Source organism: Carex rostrata, chromosome 7 (assembly GCF_964058835.1).
Source record: "Carex rostrata chromosome 7, lpCarRost1.2, whole genome shotgun sequence".
NCBI classification, from domain to species: domain Eukaryota; kingdom Viridiplantae; phylum Streptophyta; class Magnoliopsida; order Poales; family Cyperaceae; genus Carex; species Carex rostrata.
The window spans coordinates 3,323,413-3,339,417 of NC_135924.1; the positions used below are offsets into that span (position 1 = coordinate 3,323,413).

The following is a 16,005-nucleotide window of genomic DNA, read 5'->3' on the forward strand; positions in this document are numbered from 1 at the left end:
TACTACTGAATGACCTAGAATTTTAGAGCAAGTGATTTTCCCTATCATAAAAATTAGTAAAAAAAAAAATTAAACAAATGTAAAATTTTATTTACATGTAAATTTTCATATGAATATCATATTGAATGTTTCCGATCTACTGTTTAGTCTTTGAAAATAAAGATATTGATCTATAGTACTGACCAATATGTACTATGAATAGTTACCAAAAGTAAATTAGTGAAATTAATCCATAATAATTAATAATTAATAATTAAATGTTTTCGTACATAATGAATAAACTAACTTGATAGACAGGGGACTAATTAATTTTCACCTTTTAATAAGATGAAAGAAACTTTTGAAAGGAGTCATTGACTTTCTCAGATCTATTCCAAAAGGAAACCTATGAAATGTGGAGTCCATTAAATAAATTGCAATCTTGATTTAATAAATTATAAAATTATACCTTCACGTGAGAATCACATGGTTATTAATTGCATGCGCCGTTAGATTAGAGCTGGTGAAGGTCCTATCACTCTCCAAGCTCTATCTTACTGCTCAGCGTGAAAGAACTTGGACTATGATAAAATATTATGGAGGACGCGAATAGTGAAGTGATGGGGCCACACTAATGATCAATATAAATGCAAATGTTAAAGCTCATTCTGTTGAAGTTGAACCAAAACTCTTCCTTTCACCAAAAAATATTAATGGAAGAAACCCAGATATCTCCTCTGTCCAAATCAATGCAACATAAACTCAAAACATTATGGGACAATACGACCGAGGCAAAGAACTGCAACATCTTTCGCACACCAAATATCATTTCCCAAAGAAAGAAGAATCTCTTCGAGCCCACTACCATCTCCATCGGCCCATTCCACCGTGGTAAAAAGCACCTCCGAGACTTGGAGGAGCAAAAATGGCGGTTCTTGCAGGATTTCTTGTCCCGTGGGGACCACATAAGTTTGGATCTTTGTATATCAGAGATGAAGTCGCTAGAAGAGATAACACGGAGGTGTTATAGTGAGAAGTTTGATGATCTTAAAAGCAAGGCATTTGTCGAGATGATGTTACTTGACGGATGCTTTGTGCTCGAGTACTTCATAAAAGATTTCGAAGGCAATAATCTAGTTCCGAATTCTATTTATGAGGTTGGCTGGAATTCTGTTTTCATATTTCGTGATTTGTTGCTTCTAGAGAATCAAATTCCCTTCTTTATAGTTGAGAAGTTGTATGATATTGGTAATTTAAATCAAGTAGTAGATAGAATGTTTTTTGTTAAAAACTTTGGTTATATTTTTTTTTCCATGGGACTAACAACGGACAAAGAATTCATGTTTTCAAACCCTCCAGCTGAAATTCCAGACTCCATAGACTACTTATACTCCATAATTCCAGAACCTCCAGCTGAAATTCATCATTTGGTCCATCTCTGTTACCACTACTTAGTGCCCATTCCAGAGGAACCAATTGTATTGAGATCCAAATCATTTGGTCTTACCAATAGAATCAAAGGTTTGCTGACAAGAAGATTTCCTCATTCGACCTCTCGAAGCTTGCCAGTGTCATTGCCGAATTCTACCGGGAATGTATCCTCGATGCTGATCCCTTGTGCCACTGAGCTCAAACAGAAGGGTGTGAAATTCTCACCAAAGAGTAATGCAAAACATATGCTTGACATATCATTTGAATATGGTGTCTTAAAAATCCCTAGACTACAAATCACCGATGACACTAAGCCTATTTTCGCAAACCTTTTAGCATTTGAACATTCCAAATATGGCAAAAAGCATTCCCCCTTTGGAAGATTTGTATCATTTTTGGATAAACTAGTCAACACACCAAATGATGTGACAATATTACAACAGTGTGGAATCTTTGAGAACTTGCTAGGCAGTGAAGAGGAGTTGACTCATTTTGTCAACCATCTCTCCGAAGGTAATTGTGTTGAGCAAGATCACTATTTGGTGGGATTATACACGGAAGTCAACAGATACATTGGATTAAGATGGAACAAACATCGAGCAAAATTTATTCGTGATTACTTTAGCAACCCGTGGACAATAATTTCTCTCTTCGCTGCTTTCATACTTCTAGTTCTTACATTTGTACAATCTTTCTTTGCAGTGTTTGCCTACTTCCGTCCCCCAAAACCATGATACTTTTAACTTTCACAGTACTGTTTCGGGCTTCTAAATTGAACAAGAGAAAAGTGGCGTTACCATGTATGTTAGGAATGAGTTGTTTTATTAATCGTTTTTTTTTTCTTCCTTGTTTGTTATTCATTTTGGTGTTCTATCTGGTTTGTCTTTTGTTTTTGTAATTTGCTACGAAGTTTTATTAAAAGCACCTTGTAACTCTGCACTATATATATTTGGTTTCCTTTCCTTTATTTCTTTTACTATTCAATTTTCATGGTTATTTTCAGCACCGGGAACAGGCGTGTATTGTCCTTTTTGAGAAACTTGGCAGTTGCTGCGTAGCAGCGTAGGTGATTTTATTCAAAATTTAAACAAAGTGTACATTCTCCCAAAAAAAAATGTGCATTCATTTGCTTCCAAATATGACAACACGCAAGCAATTCTGGCAAAATCTCTTCTATGGAAGACCTCTTAGCACACCTCCAAGACTTGTACATGCAGGTTTCTTGAACTGAGACTTTAATTCAATTGACCGATGACTTACCTTTCACTTTGAAATATAATTTTAAAATTCACACTTTCTTCTCTGTTTTCTTCTATGTTTCTGTAAAATCTATTAATTACTTTTTATAATATGTTTTGTATAATGTTTTGTCCACGACTCATCACACTCTCCTCTTAATTTAAGAGCGAACAGAACAATTAAAATTTCAGTGCTAAACTGAGATATTAAAAGAAAAATACTTAATTAGGTTACATGCATCTTTATGGTCTTTTTTTTTTAATAATTTTAACACATCTAATTTTAAGATACATTTTATTGTATCTACATCCTTAGCAGTTTTTGTTTTAAGGGCACAAATTTGTAATTTTTTATAATTTATTGTACCAAATTGAGCATCAATCTTTAATAACAGAAACTGTTTCTCATCAACAAATCTGTACAATTAGTACATGATTTATCCCTCCTGTGTAAATTTCAAGGATAATTTGTAGTATATACCCATACACATTAAATTCTATAATAGCCAACTAGTATGATACCCGTACTTTATAAAAAGGGGCATATTATCAAATCAGGCATTGCGTCCCTTAGAAGTATCTTAATTTAGATCTAAAATATGATTACCTTTAATTTACAACGAAAATTAGCCACATGTTATTTCTCATTATCAATTGTTTCAATTGGGACAATGGCCTAGGGTTGTTCGAAAAGTAAGATGCTACCCCCACAATATGGGCTTAAACCGTATCTAACTTCAAATAAAGCCCAGTTTAGTCAATAGGCCTTAGTAAAGAAATAGTGAGCCTTTTCAGCTGTAAACTATTTGACAACTTTGTGATTCTTTTATATTAAAAGAAATTTCGTTTTATTTTTCTTATGAGTAATATTTGTTTTGCTGGTCTCGGATCATGCCACTGCACATTTTAGATTATTGTGAAGTGATACACGGGGAGTTCTGGGGACAAAATTAATGATTAGATCGGCTGAATTCGTTGGGCTTCACACGGGTTTGTAGTCTACTGGACCTAAATCCTAGATGAATTTTTCTCTGGCAAGTCACACCTACCTTTAGCCCTTTAACACCTGATATGTTCCATTAAATGCGCCACTACCTTCATCCTTCATCTAGATAAGGTTATAAGCGCCAATCTTAATAGCCATATTAAACCTCGACCATTCGGTGGAGAGGGTGACTTTGCTTTTCTTGATTTTATATCCTCCTGTTTGGTATCAGACGGTAGAATACTTAAATCCAGACCATTCTTTAACATCGCACGAATCTCAAAACACACCCCTTATATCTAGAATAGGCAGTACAAGTCTACTCATAAAAGAAGTAGCGACTCCTGAAATTTTGGGGTGTAAGTGTTTGGTAAGTACGCTGTCACCATGAACAGTGCAGATCAAAGAGGCAATACAGCCAGAGCAATGGGCTTTCCAGCCCGTCCAATTTTTGGGCCTTCCACATCATTTGATTTGCCATCAAATTCAACAGGAAAGTTTTCTCTATATACAACGTTTGCAAATTTGAGACAGATTGACTTGTCCTTGTACTAACTACATCATATGATATTATGCATATACTTCTTTCAGAAATGCCAATATGAGCTTAAGCTCAGCAAGAAATAACAATCTAACGAGGAATGAACAAATGGATAAAGGGTTATTAAAAGAGTTTTGATTGTTAACATTTAATTAAGAATTCAGCTCCATATAATCAACAGAGGCGGCTGATCAAACAAACAGCATATATTATTATTGCTGTTTGGTACCAGATAAGGAATTTAAGCATTTTATGAAGAACTTAAATTTGTCTGTCTAGGGATGGTAATAGATGCTTTTCAAAGATGTGTCAGATGTTTTGTTTTCTTCTTTCTTTCTTTTTTTACAGAAAAAAATTACCTAACATGTTGATGACCTAAATTACTTGCTTGTCCTTTTATACAAACTAGCTGTCGAACATAATTTGTTTTTCAATGGTTACATAAGCATGAGTGAGGATTGTCGGAGAGGCGAACAAGATAGATTAAATTAAATAGGACATCAAATAATTGGTAATTTTTTTAGTGACCAAGTGGTTGTTGTGAACATTATATTAAGAATTGAGAATTGGCCACCGTATTAAATCATAAAAGAAGGGAATCAATTACAATTAATACGATATTTTTAGAAATAGAAAAATGAGTAAGGTTGGAAAGAAGAAGTATCATTTGAAAGTATGTACAAACTCCAACATGTATTCAATTGAATATCAAGATAGATACCTCCCTAGTCTACAGAGTAGGTTTGCTGACGCAACCAATTATTTTCTTGTAGTCATCTATTTTTTATTTGTCAAACAAAGAGAGAAAAAAAGTAACAAAACTGAATTAACTATAAAGCTTTATAAACAGTTATTTAACAATATAGCTTCTCCATAACAAGTTTTATACCCAGAATCACCACCACCACCAAAGAATGGCAAAACCAAGGCCTCATGCTGTAGTGATGCCCTATCCACTGCAAGGCCACATCATCCCAGCTGTCCATCTGGCATTGCGCTTAGCAACTCGTGGAGTCACCGTCACCTTCATCAACACAGAAGCCGTGCACCACCAAACTGTGAAAGCTGCAGGTGCAGACTGTCGTGACGGATATGACCCATTTTACTCGGCTCGTTTAACTGGCCTCGACATACGGTACGAGACAGTAAGTGACGGCCTCCCTTTAACCTTCGACAGATCACTTAACCGTGATCAATTCATGAATTCTGTTTTACACGTGTTGTCGGCACATGTGGAGGAGTTGTTGAGAAGGCTGGTGGCGACAATTGATCCCCCAATCACATGTCTAATTACTGATAGATTTTTTGTGTGGCCGGCGACAATCGGGGAGAAGTTGGGGTTGCCTTACATCTCCTTTTGGACAGAACCGGCACTTATCTTTACACTCTACTACCATATGGACGTGCTCAGGCAAAATGAGCATTTTGCATGTGGAGGTAGTACTGATATACTCCTAAATCAATATATAACAGTTCTATATCTTTTGTTAGTTATCAAATATTGTCTGAAATGACAGGAAGAGAAAAAATAATGCAACATGTACTTAAATTTTGACAATAATTTACATTTTTTGCGATCACAGAGAACCGCAAGGATGCAATAACCTACATACCCGGCGTGCCATCCATCGAGCCAAAGGAGCTCATGTCATACCTACAAGACACCGATGTATCATCAGTTGTACACCACATCATATTCAACCCATTTGACCAGGCAAAACGCGCAAAAATCATTTTATGTAACACCGTAGAAGAACTTGAACCCAGTACAGTCTCAGCTCTCAAATTAGAAAAACCATTTTATTCTATAGGGCCAATTTTCCCGACCGGGTTTACACGTAGCACAGTAGCAACCAGCTTATGGCCTGAGTCCGACTGCATCAATTGGCTTAACACAAAGGAAGCTGGCTCTGTGTTGTACATCTCTTTTGGTAGCTATGCTCATGTCACTGTCAGTAAAAGGGATTTGTGTGAAATTGCACAAGGCATAATGAATAGCAAGATAAAGTCAGCCATAGGGGGTTTCTTGACGCATTGCGGATGGAACTCAATACTAGAGAGCGTGTGGTGCGGTGTGCCGATGCTATGTTTTCCCCTCTTGACAGACCAGTTTATGAACATGAAGTTGGTTGTAAGAGACTGGCAGATCGGACTTGCGATCGGGGAGTTGAACAAGGTGGCCACTGATGATGTGGCGGGCCGAGTGAAGGATTTGATGCAAGGGAAGAAGGGAGAACATGCTAGATATGAGATAAAGATGGTGCGAAAAATTCTTCAGAATGCAATTGAAATTAAGGGCTCTTCGCAAAAGAACTTTGATCAGTTCATTTTGGACATAACCAATTAGTTATTAATCGAGTACTGGTTTATTACAGAACAAAATGTTAAATAATTAATTAAAAACTTATGATGTTCGCGTTTTTATATATTAAGTGAGACTTTGAGATTTTAACTTAATTAGTTTCGGACCAATTGTGCTATGCAAAGCGACTTGGCATTTTTGGGGATCTCGGAAGTGGGAACCATCCTTGAAATTATCTAATAAAATATGTGAGTGAGGATATGGTAACATGTATATTACGGATCAAGTCATGCTATGGATTCATAACTCTATTTTTAAAATTCAAATAGTCGATTTGACTCGTCTCAACTCGAGTTTCTCACGAGTTGATTTCAAATTGAAGTTTCTGATTCGGAACTAGATTAGCAACTCAAACTCAACTCGGTTCATGAGTTCGTGAATTAAATCTAAATTGTCCTTAACTTGAATTCAACTCGGCTCATGAGCAAGCCCTAGTTCTCTCTACTTCGAGAAATGAAACAAGCATGTAAAATGCGTATATGCATTAAGAAAGATATTTATGATCCTGATTTAAATCAGACGTAATGTTATAAATATGCCGGACAAATTTGAAAAGGTACAACTATTTTAACTAGTTTAAAAATATATTTAATATTAAGTTCATTTTTATTCACAATAAACGAACAATTTATAAAATTTAAAGAGAGTTGCACGTTCAAAAAGTTCAAGCTGATCCTGCATAATAAGCGTGTGAAATTCAAGCTCATTTTAAGTATCTGTGAGGCTTACAAATAAAAGGGTAATTTTAGTATGTTTAAAAGGCACATAAATCATAAAAATTTTGAATCCACATAATCATACTAATAGAAAAGTTGTTTGAAATTTTTTATTTACTTCATTACTCTCTAGCACATGCATCAAAGACCTGGGACATCCACAGCGCAGATACAATGGGAAGAGACTCCACGAGTTGCGAATCAGATTAGTGCATATTTCTTTCTCTTTGAGAATGATTGGTTGAGGTTGTACGGTGTTTGCTAGTAAGGAATCAGTCGGTGGACCAGTCCTGGTACGAAGAAAAAAAAAGGGAAAATTACGATTTGAACCCTCCAACTGTCTTTAATTCATAAACAAAAAGGACAGGCACACGGAATTTCAAGACCTTTCAGATGTGAAGGCTCCAACAGAATAGATGTTTAGCTTTATTTCAATTGGTTTTTGTTTCTGTCACAATTTACTTTTTTTATTCTTATGCTACTTATTACATCGTAGGTTTAAATTAGATTGCCGTAATATTTTGACAATTTCCATTAATAAATTACACCTACAAATTTTTTTCACAAAAAAAAGAAAGAAAAAAACTAGTTACTACATAAAGCAAAACATCAATAGTACAAGTGAAAGTGTATAGCATGATTGCAAGATACAAATATATTTATGTCATAAATCATAGTTGGCCAGGAGTCATCTCTAATTTATTGCAATTTTCAATTGCACTATTAATTATATTTTGTTTAAGATAATACACATTTCAGTATCCTAGACAAATGGGAAGCTAGAAATACAGCTATTTTGTGATAAAGAATATGAAGTTCATTATCAAAAATTATTTTAGATCTTTTTCAAAGATTTGCCAATTAATTACCTATTTTGATATGTCATGCATGTTTTCAGATTCATTAGTTATATATCTGTATATGTTGTTAATATGTTCGGGGTTTGTTCATACAGAGCAAATTAAGCACTAGACCGTACAAGGAACATGAACTTTATGCTATCCGTACAACATAGTGTAAATATTTCTTGGATCATGTTTTATCTCCTCGACAAAGGCACGTTTGAATTGAAACTTGGTCAGTTTTTGGTACACATATGATGTACATTTTTGTAGTCATTGAGAACAACAGTTAGTTATTGGTACACATATATGATGTACATTTTTGCCGTTGATACAATCAGTGGATACAATTGCGTGAAAGCTTTGTTGATGATAATTATGACTAGGGGTGCACAAAAAGCTCATGATTCGAAACTCAGTTCGGAATTAGTTAGGATTCAACTCACTGTAACTCGAGTTAAAACTAACTCGAGTCAAAACTGACTCGAGTTTACTGACTCGGTTGATTTATGAGTCGATTCCAAGTTACCCTCAACAATGTCTTCCTTACCCGACAATTTTTATTTTTACTCATTTTCTAAAATATTTTATTAAAAATAACTTGGGTATAGTCAAATTTTAAAAAATACTGAAACCGCATATATTTTCTGTGGTTTGGATTTAGGATCCCAAACCGCAGAAAATATTGGCGGTTTTTTTTTTTGCACTATAAATACAGGAGAAATTCGAACTTAATAATTCCATCGAAATCGTCTCCTCTAACTTAACAATTCTACCAAAACCGTCTACATTATTCACCACACCACAGTACACCTGTCCGTCATACTGATTTCAACATGCTCTCAGTTTGAGAAGTTAACAATTCCATCAAAACCTTCTCCACTAATGCTCATGGTTTAGAGGTGGTGCAAAGATAGAGGGAAATTTAAAACTGCTGCTGTGTGTGCATCTTTACTAGTTTAGTCAATTTTTAAGACCTGATATCTCTTGATCTGTTTGGAGATTTTGTATGAAACTTTGTAGTCTTATTCTATGATGTCAAGATTGCATGTCAGTCAATTTTCATGATTTTTTGAGATATTTTTCTATATTAACCAGAGATGTAAATTTGGGGTCAAAATGAAACCATTCACCATGATCTACATTTTTTCTACATTTTTATAGTTACCAGAACCATTTTTTACATATTTAAAGTCCAAATCATCGATCCAAACTATTGAACATGATCTCTATAATAAAATGTGCTTGTAGATCAAACTTTACATTTTTTTTCTGAATTACTTACTATTTATTAAGTATTTTACAAAAACTAGTCAAATTCAAACTATTGAATTTTGTACTTGTCTTAATAAATAGAAAAAAAAAATAAAAAAACTGTAAAATTTGGTATACAATCTCGATGCAATCTCGATTCAATAGACTAAATTAAGTCTGATTACCAGCACATGAGAATAACATGGTTATTATTGCAAGTACCGTAAGATTAAAGCTGGTGAAGCTCCTATCACCCTTGTTGAAGATTGATCTGTGAATCATCATCATTGATCATTAATCTAAGATCCAAGGGTTTAGATTAATTAAATATCAAAACTAGAAAAAAATAAAACGGTAATGTGTACCATCATTATCATAAATAGCAAAATAGTATAAACGGATATATTGAGCCTTTGTGATTATAAATAAGAGCTTGTTGTAATAAGAAATAAAACAGTAACGTGTACCATCATTACTATTTATGAATTCCAAGGTTTAAATTATAAAAATGAAAACTTTAGAAACACAAAAAAATTAATAACTTTTTCTTTTGAAATTATTTATAACTTATGGATCTATTTAATAATATGTAAACTTAAAACTTCAAGAATGAAAGAACTAAAAATTGTAAACGTTGAAAATGTTGAAAACTAAAATTATAAACTTCGGTAAAAAAACACGAGGACGTGGCATTTCAAAACCACATGGCTACAGGGCTGTCATGCCTAAAACCACCTATTTTACCCCCTCCTTGCGTGGCAATATTTTAAAACTCCACAAATCTTTTAAATACCTCTATTCTTAATCAAAATTGGAAAATACAAAAAAAAATGAAAATTCATTGAAAAATATTCAAAGATAAGGACAATACAGTATGCCCATTATCCTAATAGCGAATAATAATAATAATAATAATAATAATAATAATAATTGTCCGATTCATATATATAAACTAAGGTATGGTGATAGAATTCATAGTACTTCTAACATATGGTCTTTGTTGTATAAGAAAAACATTTGATAATAAATTTTTAATTTTCAATTCTACCTAAATCTTGTCATTCTTTTTTGTTTCTTTTCTGTAGTTTAGAAACTATGTCAATGTTAATATGAAAGACATGCCATCCTCTTTTCTCTTTTGTAAATTTGAAGATTTAATTATTCGAAAGACATGGAGCATATGAATAATTGCTTGAACGTAATGTGGACACCCATATGTTTTATTCTATACTTTATCTTTCCTCTTTGATGATATGGAAAATCATTGCTTGAACGACCAGCCATTTGTTGTTTTCTACAATCATTGTTTTCTTTAATTTGCTGGCGCTTAAAAAAAGATTTTACTTGAATAATTCTCGTCGTAAAAAAATCCTGTATATGTAGGATTTCGGAAAATAGCATGTAAAATTAGGATTGAGTGGTATCGAGGGGTAATAAGCTGTCTTTTTTTATTATTAACAACGCCAATAAAATAGAGAAACATAACATAATCAACTATATAAAATATACTTCCAAATAGACTGGATTAATATATAAAATAAAGATTTTAGTCTCCCCCATTCAGTCCCCTATTAGTCTCCCCCATTCAGTTCCCTATTAGTCTCCCTAACAACTTTCATTTTTTGTTCTCCCACGTGGTCAAAACTCACCATCTTCAATCTCCTCTTAGAAAGAAAAATAAATAAATAATTCAGCACAGCCTAAAACTCACCCTGTTCTTCTCCTCTACTGCTCACCACTAGCTACCTACGCTGTCGAGATCTGGCGAGGAGAGCATGGTGCACCGTCGAGATCCAGCGAGGAGAGCGTGGTGCACCGTCGAGATCTGGCGAGGAGAGCGTGGTGCATCGTCGAGATCCGACGAGGAGAGCGTGGTGCATCGTCGAGATCCGACGAGGAGAGCATGGTGCACTGTTAAGATTTGACGAGGAGATCCGGTGTGATCCGGCAAGGAGAGCGTGGTGCACCGTCGGAGGGGATCCATGCTAGCCCAACGAAGGTTGTCAGACTGCAGCATATGAATATTTCATTAGTTAGATATGAATACTTCATTTGTTAGATATGAATGCTTAATTTGCTAGAGATGAATACTTCATTTGTTAGAATATGAATGCTTTATTTGTACATTAATTAGATATGAATACTTTATACCTTTAAATATGAATAGTGTTAGTGTCAGGTGTGATTACTTATTATAAAAAAAGACTTTAAGTAAATTGAAGAGGTCTTGTTAGATATGAATATTTTATTAGTTAGATATTAATACTTCATTATATAGATTCGCTGTAGTGGTCTCCAATCTTGGCAAATGTCACTTTCAGACGGTTGCGGTTCCCAATCCAGACTATCAGATGTCGTCAGCGGCCCCCCTGGTCATTACTGGTCCCCAAGATAAATGGTCCCCTCCAGTTTGTGTTTACATATAACTAATATTATAGATAATAAGTATAAATACTATAAAATCGCAGGTATTAATACTATACATTTTGACGATGAATAAAATCGCGTTAACCTTGCTCATTGGTGGTAGTTGCCACGTGCGCGTCAATTAGTGGTCCCCCCATTGTATTTTTTTTGTTTTTAATGCGGAAGACAGATAGGGAACTAAATGTGGGGTACTGTTAGTTGCTTCCTAATATATATACTAACATATTAAATTATTGTACAGTCTTGACTTTGCCTATATATGCTAACATATTAATTATTGTACTGTTAGTTGCTTCCTAATATATATACTAACAGATAGGGCACCCTTGTTAATAAATTAATATCATTTAAAATAGCTATGGCTTTTTGTGATAGATGGACTCAAATACGATGTCTTTGACTTTGCCTATATATGCTGCATGTACTCTATGGTTTGGAATTTCATTCCATTCGTAGCCTTAAAACATTTGTTAATAATTTCTTTTTATTTTATTTTTTCAAAATAAATTGTTAATTTTGAAAGCATCATGACAAAATCAATTGACTAATTAATTTGAACTAATGATAAAGTCACGAGTAATTTCATCAGAGTAATTTAGCGCTACAGTTCTACTGGCGTGCCCTTATAAAGAGAGAGATCAGAATGGGGATAGTTAGAGAATGTGGTTTGGGAACCAAATTTATTTTATTACTTATATTCTTTTTGGTTTTGGGGTACCTTTTCCTTTTGATATTCTTTTCTCTTTTGTAAATTTGAAGATTTCTTTATTCGAAATAAGTGGAGCATAATGGCAGACAAGGAAATAGTGAAATACTTGTGCTTTTTGTAATTTGGACACCCATATGTTTTCTTCTTTAATTCATCTTTCTTCTTTGTTGATATATAAATACATTGCTCTACTTCATTTCGTAGTATATATATCTCATTTTGAGAGCAAAATAAGTCCAATATTAGATATACTTCTAGGTTTTATTGATATCTTTTTGTGATGAATTAGTTTTGAAACGCCAAAATACAATTAATATCAAATTTTGCAGAAAAGCTCGCATTTGTTTATTGGTTGCAGTAAATCATTTTTATAGGATAGCGAAAATATTTAAGGTGTCATTAAACCTCTCTATAATATCAAGTTGAATTTAAATTATTTCTAAAATATTCATCTCATCTATACTTATGTGCACAGTTTATTTGTAATGATTTTATTTTTACACCAGATCATTATACAATAATTTTGCAAGAGAAATAATGGTATTTCAAAAACTATTGTAGACGTGGGATTGCTGAAAATAGCAAGTTAGATACAGGAATTCTAAAATATTATATGTATGTACAATTGCTTTTATAATTAAGAAATACAAACTATTTAACACAAGTAAAAACTGTTTTTAGTTTCATGCCGATTGCATTTGCATGGTACAATGAAATTATAGTACGCATAACTTTCCTTGGTTGACTAATATATTTTGTTTTGTGAAAGGCAGGATGATATATATACATATATATATAACTATAGTATTTTTATTTAATATGTGTAGATTATTCTAACATTTAAAACAATTTGAAAGTTTTGCTTGTCCTGTATATATATAAAATTCGTAAACATTTAAAACAATTACTTTTGAAACATTAATTATTGAGATAACAAGTTATAATTTCTCGCTCTTGAAAACACTTCCAGTGCAGGTCATAATTAATGAACCATATCTCCAAAACCTAATTAATGAAAGTAAGCAAAAACATATAATGAAAGAAATTTAGATCCAGAACCACATTCTCCAAAACCTAATTAAGAATAAATTTTTGTTATGAATTTAGGAAGACCTGACTTTCTCTGAATTCCTTGTGCAATTCGTGGTTCACTGTTAGACCTTTATTTCAGGAAAGATTTTTTAATAATGCAAGGGCTCTGTTGAAAATTAGTATTTTTATTTTCTTATGCATGAAGGTCCAAGGTTATGTATGCACAATAATTAGAAGAGGGACCCACAGTAATGATCAATATAAATACAAATGTTAAAGATTGTTTTGTTGAAGTTAAACCAAAACTCTCCCATTCACGAAAAATATTAATGGAAGAAGCCCAGATAGACGTTATAGGTCTCGAAGCCTCTCTGCAACGTCAACTCGACAAATATGCGAACAAGGCTGAAAACTTCACTATCTTTCGCACACCACATTACATTTCCAAAAGCAAGAAGAAATTCTTCAAGCCCTCTGTCATCTCCATCGGCCCATTCCACCATGGTCAAAAGCACCTCCGAGCCTTGGAGGAGCAAAAAAGGCGGTTCTTGCGGGATTTGTTGTCCCGTGGGAACAATATAAGTTTGGATCTCTGTATATCAGAGATGAAGTTGCTAGAAACAAGAACACGGAGGTGTTATAGTGAGATGTTAGATGAACTTGACAGCGATACATTTGTCGAGATGATGCTGCTTGACGGATGCTTCTTGCTCGAGTACTTCCTCAAATCTAAGGAAGGAAATTGGAATCCAATTCTTGAGATTGGCTGGAAAAGTAATTTCATAAAAAGTGATTTGGTACTTCAAGAGAACCAAATTCCCTTCTTTATAGTTGACAAGTTGTACGAGTTGATTTGCAATCAAGATCATAGAATGGATTTTGTTAAATACATTCCTTATAATTTGTTGCCCAAAGACTCCATATTTCCAGACCCTCCAACTGAAACTCCAGACACCATAGACTCCATAATTGGAGACCCTCCAGCTGAAATTCCAGACTCCACAAACTCCACAATACAATCAAAGCTAGATAAAATTCCAGACCCTCCAGATGAAATTCATCATTTGGTCCATCTCTGTTACCACTGTTTAGTGTCCAGCCCAGAGAAACCAATTGTATTGAGTTCCACAATGTTCAGGGCCAATAGAATTATCAAAGGATTGATTCATCAGTTTCTTTCAAGGGTGCTCAAAAGAAGATCTCCTCAGTCGACATCTCGGAGCTTGTCAGTGCCATTGCCAAATTCTGCCGGGAATATATCCTCGATGTTGATCCCTTCTGCCATGGCGCTCAAACAAATGGGCGTGAAATTCAAACCAAAGAACAACCCGAAACATATGCTCGACATATCATTTGAATATGGTGTCTTAAAAATCCCGAGACTAAAATTCCATGATATTACTAAGTCTATTTTCACAAACCTTATAGCATTTGAACATTCCAAATATGGCAAAGAACATTCACCCTTTACAAGCTTTGTAATATTTTTGAATAAACTAATCAACACACCAAAGGATGTGACAATATTACAAGAGTGCGGAGTCATTGAGAACTGGCTAGGGAGTGAAGACGACTTGACTCAATTCATCAACCAGGCCACCGAAGGTGCAACTTTTAGCACAAATCACTATTTGAAGGAATTATTCATGGAAGTGAACTGATACGCTGAATCAAGCTGGCACAGGAATCGAGCAAAATTGATTCGTGATTACTTTAACAGTCCGTGGGCAACAATTTCTGTCGTGGCTGCTTTCATACTTCTAGTACTTACATTAGTACAATCTTTCTTTGCAGTTTTTGCATACTTCCATCTCCCGAACCCATGATACTTTAACTTCCAGTACTATTCAGAGCTTCTAAATTGAACAAGAAAAAAGTGATGTTATCATGTATGCTACGTTTTTCTTACAATGTATGTTTGGAACTTGAAAGGAGTTATTTCTTAATTTTTTTTTTCGTCCTTGTTTGTCAATTGTAATTCCTTTTAGTGTGGTCTCTTGTATGTCTTTTGTTTTTATGATTTGCTACGAAGTTTTATTCATGAGTACCTTGTAACTGTAACTGTGCACTATATATCTTTGGTTTATTTTGCATTGTTTTTGTGAAAAGTAATACATAGATCTATTTATTTCCAATTTCACCTCTTGAAACACTCTTACCGCTGATATTATTTTAATATCCAATATTAAATAAAAATAATACAAATGTCCAAGTAGTCTTGAGAATTTTAAAAATATCAAAACTGCCAAAAATTTATGCAGTTGAAATTTTCGGCGGCCGTATAACATGAGTTTGTTTTATGTCCCAAACTCTTTTGTATATTTATGAATTTTATATTTAATTTGAAATTTTTATCATTTATTTATTTTAATATTATAAATATTTTATATATTTTTTTAAAAATAGATGAAATATTATATAATTTGATTTATTAGAATGATTGCAACAAATAATTCAGATCAACATTTTTCGAGTTGGATATTTTGTGG

At 33.7% G+C, this 16,005-nt stretch overlaps 3 protein-coding genes across 3 annotated transcripts; all 3 read left to right on the forward strand.

The window, feature by feature from the left end:
- The first annotated feature begins 727 nt into the window (after positions 1 to 727).
- Positions 728 to 15,602, forward strand: LOC144556935 (UPF0481 protein At3g47200-like). The gene is made up of 2 exons (XM_078305442.1): positions 728 to 2,262; positions 15,505 to 15,602. The coding sequence occupies exon 1, from the start codon at positions 729 to 731 to the stop codon at positions 2,142 to 2,144; it is 1,416 nt and encodes a 471-aa protein (XP_078161568.1). The 5' UTR covers position 728; the 3' UTR covers positions 2,145 to 2,262; positions 15,505 to 15,602.
- Positions 5,058 to 6,539, forward strand: LOC144557237 (UDP-glycosyltransferase 86A1-like). Its single transcript, XM_078305782.1, has 2 exons — positions 5,058 to 5,611; positions 5,758 to 6,539. Exons 1-2 carry the CDS (start codon positions 5,089 to 5,091, stop codon positions 6,519 to 6,521), a joined length of 1,287 nt encoding a protein of 428 aa, XP_078161908.1. The 5' UTR covers positions 5,058 to 5,088; the 3' UTR covers positions 6,522 to 6,539.
- LOC144556936 (UPF0481 protein At3g47200-like) lies at positions 13,823 to 15,602 on the forward strand. The gene has a single exon (XM_078305443.1). The coding sequence runs from the start codon at positions 13,846 to 13,848 to the stop codon at positions 15,175 to 15,177; it is 1,332 nt and encodes a 443-aa protein (XP_078161569.1). The 5' UTR covers positions 13,823 to 13,845; the 3' UTR covers positions 15,178 to 15,602.
- Positions 15,603 to 16,005: the final 403 nt, after the last annotated feature.

Coding starts and splice junctions, on each gene's coding strand:
- LOC144556935 (XM_078305442.1), top strand. CDS start 729: ATGCAACATAAACTCAAAACATTATGGGACAATACGACCGAGGCAAAG.
- LOC144557237 (XM_078305782.1), top strand. CDS start 5,089: ATGGCAAAACCAAGGCCTCATGCTGTAGTGATGCCCTATCCACTGCAA. Junction 5,612..5,757: donor TGAGCATTTTGCATGTGGAG/GTAGTACTGATA, acceptor TTGCGATCACAG/AGAACCGCAAGGATGCAATA.
- LOC144556936 (XM_078305443.1), top strand. CDS start 13,846: ATGGAAGAAGCCCAGATAGACGTTATAGGTCTCGAAGCCTCTCTGCAA.